This window comes from Athene cunicularia, assembly GCF_003259725.1.
Source record: "Athene cunicularia isolate RWA chromosome 26 unlocalized genomic scaffold, athCun1 chr26_part1, whole genome shotgun sequence".
Taxonomy (NCBI): Eukaryota; Metazoa; Chordata; class Aves; order Strigiformes; family Strigidae; genus Athene; species Athene cunicularia.
In genome coordinates this window covers 1,757,386-1,767,669 of record NW_020799136.1, presented here as the reverse complement: position 1 = coordinate 1,767,669, position 10,284 = coordinate 1,757,386, and the positions used below count along the sequence as shown (strand labels likewise).

At 52.2% G+C, this 10,284-nt stretch overlaps 1 protein-coding gene across 1 annotated transcript in view; it reads left to right on the top strand.

Moving 5' to 3' along the window:
* The window catches only part of CD34 (CD34 molecule), a 15,040-nt gene extending 5,216 nt beyond the window's left edge, over positions 1-9,824 (top strand). The window contains exons 2-8 of the mRNA XM_026864214.1: positions 1,253-1,387; positions 2,118-2,401; positions 2,511-2,588; positions 5,052-5,199; positions 5,497-5,537; positions 6,256-6,420; positions 8,118-9,824. Of these exons, the coding sequence (XP_026720015.1) occupies positions 1,253-1,387; positions 2,118-2,401; positions 2,511-2,588; positions 5,052-5,199; positions 5,497-5,537; positions 6,256-6,420; positions 8,118-8,309 (1,043 nt within the window). The 3' untranslated portion in view covers positions 8,310-9,824. The remainder of the gene's footprint in view (positions 1-1,252; positions 1,388-2,117; positions 2,402-2,510; positions 2,589-5,051; positions 5,200-5,496; positions 5,538-6,255; positions 6,421-8,117) is intronic.
* The last annotated feature ends 460 nt before the right edge of the window (positions 9,825-10,284 follow it).

The window sequence follows — 10,284 nt, the reverse complement described above, 5'->3', positions numbered from 1 at the left end:
ATGGGATGGGATGGGATGGGATGGGATGGGATGGGATGGGATGGGATGACCAGCACTGTCAGCCCCAGGGGGCCAGGCTGGGGTGCACTCCCCCCTCAGCACCCTCCGACACAACCACCCACCGGCTGCAGGAACAGCCGAGCAGCTCTGCCTGCTGCCACCCACCGCCAAAATAAACTTCAGCGCTCTCAGGCTTTGCTTTTCATAAACCATCCAGGTTCTCTGGACCTGATCCAGCAAAGCACTATTCCAACACAGAGAAATTCCTGCCAGGGCAATACTGAAGTGCACAATACTACTGTGCACATACATAAACCCGTGTTTGACTGGCAGCAGGCGCGGCCCTGGTGCCAGCGCCAGGCAGCTGATCAGGACCTGTCCGTGCTGCTCCTTCTCCAAGGGTTGTTTGGAAGGATGAAGTAACTTTTCTTGGAGCTCAGGCTCCCCCGGGCAAAAATACAAATGGAAGAATGTATTTTGTAAGATTTTTCTCTTTAGTATCAATCAGAATCTTAAACAGCAACAGCCCTGGAGTAGAGACCGAAGCTGTGAAAACTGAAAATACATCTCAAGAATAGAAAAGGTTAAGAAATGGGAAGAAATGCATTTTCACTGACTCATATAGTTCATTTCAGAAGGAAAAGCTGGAAGTGTCATCTTTATAACATACCAGGAAGCAATATATAAACTTTAAGTTAGAACAGCGAACCATTCTCCAAACATTCAGTTTTACCTCCAAAGATGTTTTTGCTCATGAGTCAGAGCTGATCCCAAGCCAGTGGGGATGTTTCTATTTACTTTGAAATTGTGCCTGCAACTGCAAATCCAACTTATTTTTCCTGAGGCCCACAAGTGATCTCTTCCAAGGCCTGAGTCTTTCCTCCAAGGATTATAAACCCGAACTACTATGAAATCCAGCTTTGTGCAGAGCTTTGTGCACCTCTCGGTAAGGCCAAGGATGGGGCAGGGTGAGGGCAGAAAGGAGCCTGACGTCCTCCAGCGCCGCTCCAGCAGCCCCGGAGCTTCTGCAGGGCTTGCACCAAAAAGTGATGCTTGCCCAGCCGAAATGGTTCGTCTCCGAGCTTCTCCCCTGTGAGCTCTAAGGCAGCCTGCCATTTCGGGGCAAGAAAGTGAGTTTGTGAAAGCAGATGACGCTTCCCTGCCCTGCCCACAGGGACCCTCAGGGGCAGGCAGGACCTCAGGGCTGGGATGGGGGGGGACAGTAACCCCTAACACCTTCCTCTGCCCCCAGGCAACACTTGTGGGAGCCCAACAGACACCCCCACAACGACAGCCGTGGCCATGGGGACAAAAGACACCAGCAGCACGGGAGCCCTCGGAACCCCCGGAACGCCCAGCACCACCAAGCTGACACCAGAGACGACTGGTAATTGCTCCCCTCGATCCCCCGGTGATTCCCGGTAGCATTTTCGTTAATAATCAGATTTATTAGGCTTGCCCTGAGAAACTGCACAGCTGGCGCATGGTCGTGCTCTCAAAAAAGAGCCTGATAGTATGGTCAAAAGCTTTAATCCTGTCAAAAAAAAACTCCACCGAGGGAAAACTAACGCTGTTCTCTTCAGGACGGGCAGCTTAGACCCATCCTTTTCAAAACAGCCAAGAGATGAAGGGACAAAATGCTCATTAATCTTTTATCTCAACACACCTATTCTTTGCTCAGCAAATGGCAGCCCTAAGAGATCTGCCAGTCTTTCCAGCGAGAGGCCGAGGCTCTGAAGGGCTTTGAAGCAGGGACCCTTGCACAGCTGTACGGTGACTTTCTCTTACGCTGTTTGAAATCAATGCATCTTTTTGAAGGCGCTGGGTCAAGGGGGAGACGAGGGTGATGCAAGGGAGGTCGGGCGATGGCATCCTTGCTGCGGTGCGGCGTATGCCCAGGAAATTAGCCCATTGTAAACAGATTAGGAAGCGCGTGTAACAATTAGGTAACCGAAGCAAGTCTAATGGGCGTTTCTCACACAGCCACTAACACGTTCTGGTATGGCTGGCTATGACAAATCAATATTGTACTTCAGTCATTGCAATGCCACGCACTGATTTTAGGGGACATAAGCTTTCTCATGTATCCTTTTCACTACATTTCTTCAAAACCGAAGATGCAGCCGGGTCCCTGGCAACCAACCCCACCTCCCAGGGGCTCAGCACTGAGCAGACAAGTCTGCATCCCAGTCAAGCCCCCACGCAGCCACTGGGCACCCCCTCGGAACCAAATCAGACGAGCCAAGGAGTGCCCACAACCGAGAGCCCAGCGACAGGACCCAGCACGATGGCAGAAACCCTGGGGTCCACGCCAGCTCTGACGAGCTCTCCTGCCACCTCGGGGCATTCTCCCATTGCAGCTGCCACCACGCCACTGCAGAGAGTCACGGACAGCCCGAAGGTGAGGATGCAGCTGGGCACCGTGGGCTGTGGGACCACCAGGAGGCTGGGCCTGTCTCACAACGCCCCGACAGTTCACTGATGCCACCACCCTGTTTTTTCCTTTCCAGAACATCACATGCCACAATGTCAAAGAAGTGAGTGACACCGGAGCCATCTGCTTGCAGCTCAACGAGTCCTACACTTGCGTGAGTTGCAGCCCTGGGTGGCCACACGTCTCCAACGGGGGGACGTGCAGGAGGAGGGGGGTGCTGCAAGAAAAGAGCTCAAGGCAGGTTCCTGCAGTGCTCTCAGGCTTGCAGGGATCGGGTCACCCACCATACCTGGGGGGCTGGTTTGGGGCGGGGAGCTCACCCCGTTATCCCTAGGGCAGAGCATCTGAGCTGTGCAAACGGATGGAGATGGGGATGATCACGGCGGTCCCAGGAGGATCCCAGAGGGATGATCACAGCAGTCCCAGGGGAAATGCAACCTCGTGGTTGCATAAAACCTCCCTTTTCATGATTAAGCTCTGGGGTCAGATTAGCTTCTAAAGGATCTCCCACCATGTTTAACGGGAAATTGCCTTTGTTCTTCTTCTTCCTCTTCCCTGTTGGGAATGCGAATGACTTTTTTTTGTCTTGCCAACTGCCCTAGGAAAGAAATCAGGGCATCTGAAGGAGCACGTTGTTGATCAGTGTCCCCATCTGCACCAACTCCTAAGGGAATCCCAGGCTCTCTGTAAATGCCCTTGGCCTTGTGCCCCAAAACCGAAGAATTTATAAAAGCCCAAGAGGGTCTGGCTGAGACATTACTGTGGGTGGGAGGGAAGAAACCTTACACACTGCGGGCACGACCTGCAACAGAGGGCAGATGGTGCTGGATCTTGTGGGACAGCAGGCTTGGCAGTGCCCTGGGTATAAAAGGACAGCGATTCATTTTACTTCTGCTGGTCAGCCAGCCGCTCAGGATGAGGGAATTCTTACTTGGCTTTTCTCTGCAAATCGGTGATTAAATGGCACTTAGACTTGCTCCTCTTTGCGGGGGCTGCACTTTAGCAAGAACTTCACCTGGAAGCTCCCGCGGGAGTGAGGCATCTTGATCCCAGATGCCAGCTAGTGGGCAACGGCACTGCCCCGGCGCGGGGCTTATGCACATTAAGCGTGCATTACATACCTGCGTATGCATGAACGGACACATCTACACCACACAGAACATCCTACGGGGTCGTAGCTCGTTGCACAAACTCTTAACCCTCCCTCCATGTGAAACGAGTCAAACTGCCCCGCTTCCAGCCGTGCTTTTCTGGGAGCTCTCACCCCAGAGCAGACCCTTCACCTCAGCACTCATCGAGAGGGAAAATCCAGCTCAGGCTCAGCAGCTGCTGAACCTGGGAACCAGATAAGAGCGTCTGCGAGGAGAGCAGATAGGAGGGACCGTGCCGTGTCTCTCTTTCCTGCTGGCCTTTCCCAAAGCAAATGAGCAATAAGCTGGCACCCAGCGCTGCTAATTGCAAAGGGAAACTCTGACACTCCGATGAGTTCTTTCCACAGCAGAGAAAGGAAAATACACACTTGGGTCTCTTGTTCCATCTTGGCCTTTCTCACCCCAAGCCAAGCTCTATAGAAACAGCTGAAAATGATTTGTTTGTTATTCTCCCATGGATAAGTTTCTGCATTTTTGTATGCTAAGAGTATGTGGCGATCCGAGCACAATACTGAGGCAATTCTAGGGCAAAGAGAGGCAGGCACTGAGCTGCCCAGCTCTGCGCAGCGCTGCAGGACAAGAGGGTTTTCTCCTCTTTCACAGCCCCACATTGGTGGGCACCTCCCAGAGAGCAAGTGAAGGGTAGGGGCAGGATGGGGGGTTCAGCTCGAGCCGGTCTCTGTCTCGGGTGGGTGGGCACAGCCACAGCTCAGATGATGTCCCCAGCTGGGAGGATGTTAGGGAAGCTGACAACGTCTTTTAGCAACTGTGGGCTCTGTCTTCAAGTCTGATCGTGTCTGAAAATAGACCTGAGGAGAAAGCCTATCCTGTCTGATACAGAAATTGGCCCGCCGAAGGGAAAGGCTGCAGCTCCTCACTCCTCTTCCTCTTCCACCCAAGAGTTGCTTCAGCTCTAAAATGTGAGAAATTTGTATTTTTTTGCCTAGCCTTTGATCAGCAACCTAGCAAAAACACTGAAGACATTTCCTAAACAGGAAGGCTCAGTGCTTCTTTGTTATTTCCCTCCTTTCCCAGCCCCTGCCTGGGACTCTGAAACAATAGGGTTCTTCAGGCAGCTGTTTCAGTCCAAAAGTTAGAGAGACTTGCCATACAAGTCAGATCCTAAATTTAGCTTCGTTTAAATGCCATTTGCAAGAGTTGCTAATAACTTCTTCATTTAATTCTCATTAAGTTAAGAAATAAGCCTCTCCATTTTCTAGGTGCTGGGGCTCGAAGCAGTGGTGAAGTGGGAGGTGGAGGTCTGACACCAGTCCAGAGCTCTTTGTAACCTCTGGTTGCTTCTGCTCACTTTGCACAGCACGGGAAAGCCACCAACACACAAAGGGTGAACGCACAACGCTACCAGTAGCATCACCAGTATAGCTGAAACAGAGAATTAGTTGGTTTGGTTGATTCAATACCTGTTGTTTTGTTTTGGTTTGGTTTGGTTTTTTTAAATTTTGCAGAAACACTTTTTAGAGATGAAGGGATCAGACTTATGGAGCGCGATATGTGAAAACAGCACCCACCGTGTTCCCTCCCCCTGCCAGATTAAACTGGCCAAGTCTGAGGTGGACCGTGACTGTATGCTCCTCATCCTCGTCGGTGAGAGAGGTCAGTTGAGCTAATTCCTTTGGCTGTCATTGATAATGACCTTGATGTGGGCTCTGGGAGAGGGGACTGTCTGTGGGACACAAAGCCTCAGTTACAGCCTGTGAGGAGACTTCTCTCTGCAACTCCTGCTCTTTCTGCTGGGGTCTTGCTAGATCCACAGAGCCATGGCGTTGCCTCCGGAGCAGCGAGGGGGCTCGCGGCTCCTCCTCCTTCAGCAGTGGCCAGGCTCTTTCGTGCTGACATTAGCTGCAGTGTGACCTTCTATGTAATGTGCCTCTCCTGTTTTAAACCCTGCAGATCCTGCTGCAGACATGCTCCAGGAGTCTCACTGGGAAAAGGTAAATTCCTTAAGAAAATTCAGCTGGAAAAAATGGATGGCCCGAGCGGCTGGAGAAAGGAGATTTTAGACAGTCAGTTGGGGCTGGGGCAGACTGGACCTGCCTCCATCTCGGAGGTGCCTGTTGGGTGTTGGCACATGAGATGGTTGGAGCCAACCGCCAGTTGGCAGCGGTGCCCAGTGAGAGAACTAACAACCACGGAAGGCAGAAATGCTTGGAATAGTCACTGTCAAATTCTGTAGTATTTTCTTTAAAAAGGCCCCAGATCCCAACCGTAACTCTTAGGATGTAATTGGCACTCTGCTCCTTCAAAGCACCGTGCTGACTTTAACTAATTTCTCCTCTCAAGACTCCAGCAAGGCTGCCACCAGCTTGTAGGTGCCCGCACCCAGGGCTGCAGCAGCACACAGAGACCTTCCAGCCATGCAGGTGCACGCTCTAAATCTCACGGCCTGAGCTCTCTGCTCCCAGGGAGAACATTTCCCTGTGCCACAGAATCCTACCTAGGATGGGACTGAGACCATGAGGACGTGAGAGCTCCCAGGGCAAGCGCTAAGCTCAGGAGCTTGGGTAGCAAAGCCCAGCTTTGTTTACGTGCAGTTTAACAAGGAGGTGAAGAGCAGCATTGTTTTAAGCCTGGTGCCTGTTCAGCAGATGCACATGTTTCCTGTTTGTCAGACTCCCGGCTCTCTTTGGTGTTTTTTTTTTTTTTTTCCAGTTTGGAATAAAATCCGTTAAACGGGGGAGCGTGAGGAGCCACCAGGACTTTTCTCAGAAGACCCTGATCGCCTTGGTCACATCTGGACTCATGCTGGCGTTCCTGGGCTTGGCTGGCTACTTCCTGATGAAGCGGCGGAGCTGGAGCCCGGCGGGAGAGAGGCTGGTTAGTGCTTATCGATGGCAGAAGAGCAGGTAGAGAGGAGCCGGGGGGGGCCCAGGGCGGGAGAGGAGGGGGCTGCTCCGTGCCCTGCACTCCGTACCCTCAGCCCGTCCCTGTGTCCCCAGGTCCATGGCACAGCTCAGCTGGCCCACGAGGCGTTGAGACCCGGGACTGGGCCAGCCCGGGCAAGGCGAAGGGCATGAGCAGGGAGGTCACACCGTACAGGGCGAAGGGAAACCTCTCTCGCCTTCTAAAATTAACCCTTAGCTGATCGCTCGTGTGGGACATCCGCCCCCTTCTCCCTTGTACTTCTAGGTCTAATACTTACTTTTGCTCAGCAGTAAGAACTCATCCAGCAAGATCCCTCCAGAGACACCAAAACCTTATGAATTTGTCATTAAAATGACACACTTTAACTTTCCATTTGCTGCGTTTGAGTTATATGTCTGTCTTGTACCGTTGCTGTAATAAAGGCGATTTCTCCCCTCACTTATCAAGTGATGGTAATAAAAATATATCAAGAAAGAAAATTTCCTATTTCCATTTTCCCCTTTCCAGGCAGGCTGAACATTGAGGACTCTTCCCTGCCAGTGACTTTCAGGGACATGAGCCCTCTGTAAAGTGAGGACAGGCCACGCTTTTCCCCCGTCAGCACTCGTGGGCGAGGGAACAGTTGTGTCCCAGGAAGCCATTAGGTTATTTCCTTGCCAAAAGGATCCTCTTGAAACGTGCCGCTGGGAAGGCAAGTGCATGTGTCAGAGGCAGGGACATCGCAGCTTGGGCTCTCGAGCCTGCTGCCTCCAGGTACCATCTCCTGGCTGCTGGCAGCAAGGGAAAGGGCAGTGGGACCTGCCCATGTAAATGTGTGGCAGTGTCAGTCCAGTTTCTGGGTGAGACGTACCCAGCACCCCCACCTCACTGCCACGGCCAAGGGGTCAGCAAAGGGGCTGAGGGAGACCTGGGGCGGGCGGGACGCCCGGCAGCCTGCGGGCTGTGCTGGGTGCTGCTGAGCCAACGAGGAGCGGGGCTACCTGCTACCAGGTGGCAGTTGCCACCTGTGGCCCAGGAGCCTCAGCACCCGTTGCCTTGCTGTCAGACCTGCCACACGTTGGGGAGTTATGAGGGGGGACAGAAGCAGCTCTGCCAGTGCTCTGGGTCCCCCAGCAATGGCCCTGACAAGCCCCACAGCGTGTCTTTGCTCTTGCTGGAGTGCAGTCCTGCACTTCTGCTGGCACCTTGCTGCGAGCTGTACAGATATTTACAGGCTGAAAGAAAGAAGGACAGGGAAAGAAAAAGAGGCAGTCTCCAGAGCTTTCATTCCGTGGGGCCAAAGCGGAAAGCAGAGGTGGTCTGTCATGGGGTAGCTTTGCAAACCCAAGGCTGGGTCAACTCCAAAACCTGATTATAAGAAAACAACAAAACCTGACGGCTTCTCTTTTCAGGTCCAGGAGGAAAAAAAAAGAAAAAACCCAAAAAAACCCAAAACAGTTCCTGGCTGGTTTTCTTGCTTCGTCTTGCCACGGCATGGTTCAGGGCCTGTCCCCCTTCTCGTCAGTGAGAGCAGGTTCCCCTGCCTGCAGCCGTTTGTGCCTCCTGCCCAGGAAGCGCCGGCAGCCAAGCCTCTGCCTGCGATCAAAGCCGGCTGCTGTCAGCCCTTTCCCTTCCCTAACTCTGCCTTTGTTATTTATGTACCTGTTTAGGCTGAAGACCCGTATTACACGGAAAATGGTAGCCAGAGAAACACGATGTTGATGATGCCCCCCCAAGAGCAACCTGAGCTGCAGGAGAAGCCAAACCTCAACGGTGGGACTCAGGAGAACGGGACCGGCCAAGCATCCTCCAAAACCAGCCACTCAGCCAGGCAGCACAGCCCCGCCGACACCGAGATGTGAACCCGCACAGAAGGGGCTTCCTGAGCGTGAACTATGGGGAGCAGAGAGACGAGGGAGGGCAAGAGTTTTCTATGGACAGCTAGGGAATTGCAGACCTTTTTTTTATTATTATTATTATTATTATTATTATTATTTTTGTGATGAACTTCAAAGATCAGCCTAAAGCACATTAAGCACCAGATCTGACAAAGACCTGCTTCTCTGCCTCCTCCTGCTTCTCCCACTGACCACACAAGACACTTTTTCGCAGCTGTTCCCTGCTTTTGTTGTTAGAAGAACATAATGAGAACCGCAAGTGCCCTTAGCCCTGAACAGCTTTTAAGCAGAGGCAGACTGAAGCTACAGAAGCCCTGAGCCAGACTCCAAACAGCCAGAATTATTGGTGGCAGTGTGTTAGGCTGATTGAAATAGTTAAATTGGGATTTCAGTGACAAAAACCGCTCAGGTTTCAGATAATTTTGGTTAACGGAGTTATTTTATATCTCACCTCTATGTTTAAGTGCAGGATCTCTTCCTCTTTTAAGATCACCAGGCATTTAATCCTCCTCCTTGTGCTTTAGGTCTTTAGTATTTCCTTACTCCAGCAGAATTTGCTGAAGCTCTGTGTAAAATTTTTCCACGCAGAATTGAAATGTGAACAGACCTCAAACTTGTTTCTTTTTCAATCCTACTAGTAGTCGGTTTAGAGTAAAAATCTTCCCCAGTCTCTTCACGTCAGGGACTGGAGATGGCGTTTGACAAGGCAGAGCCAGCAATCACTCCCCTGAGATGGAGAATGTTTGCTGTGGTTGGAGATTGGCTTTGCAGAGCCCTGGGGTTAGCAGTGCCCCCGCCTCCTCCCGACACGTTGGGGCTAGTGCCTAGGGTAGGACTGTGGGGGGTAAGAGATGCTCCCAGTGGGGTGAGTGCTAGACAGAAACCTGGCTCTGCTACTGTTGTTCCTCCCTCTGCATGAACAAAGTTAAGTATTTTTTGGCTTTGGTCAGCACCAAAATCCCAACAGCAGGAGCAGGTCCCACCTAGCTCTGCACTGATCCTGCTCCTGAGGCAAGGGGTGCCACAAGCCACATGGCTGAGGGCGAGCCACAGGCAGCTCGGTGAGAGCCCAGGGGGAGGTTTGTGCTCCGTCCCGAGCAAGCGCAGCTCACGTTTTGGGAGCCAAAGCTCTTGTTGTGCAAGGCCGGTGGTGGTGGTGCGAGACCACGAGACAGACACTGGTCAGACCACAACCGCTGCTGGCACCAGCAGCGACCTTCACGCCCGAAATAAGGGCAGAAATGGCCCTTGAAGCTGATGTACCCTCTCACTGGTGAATTTACTGCGATTTTTTTTTGGTACAGTGCTTAAAGGAACGACAGCAACATCCGTCATCATCATCTGGGGCTGTTTTCACGGGCGCAAGAGCCATTTAACCACAGTTTAAAATATTGCAGGTTTTGTTTGTTTTGGTGTGAATCGCTTCTCCCAAATCTCATTGTAAATAATCCCAGTTGGTAAAAAAAAAAAAAAAAAAAAAAAAATGTCCTTGGAACAAGAGCGTGTTTATCCCGCCGGGATGCACGGCTCTGGCTGCGCCGTGTGCCAGCGCGAGGAGAGGACAACGCCTCGCGCAGAGGTTGCTTCCCAGCAGAAATTCTGTGACTAAAGGCCGTGGCTTGTTCCGTGCACGTTTTCTTTGTCTTTCAACAAACGCGTCCGCAGGACGAGCGACGTACAGCACGCGGTTAAACCCCGTTCGTTTGGTTTGCTGATGTCTAAGAGGCCCAGCTAATTCCTGGGTAAAGAAATGAGACTCCGGGCTCAGGGAGTGACCTGCAGGGCTGGGGTCTGGCCTCAGAGCGGGGAGGGGAGGGTGTGCACGCACATGTGTGTGTGCGTGAGGATGAAGAGGATGAAGGCTTCATCACACTGCGCAATAACCAGCCACGGCTCCTGCCTCAAAGAACTTGCAGGGCGATGCCTGGTGGTCCCTGAG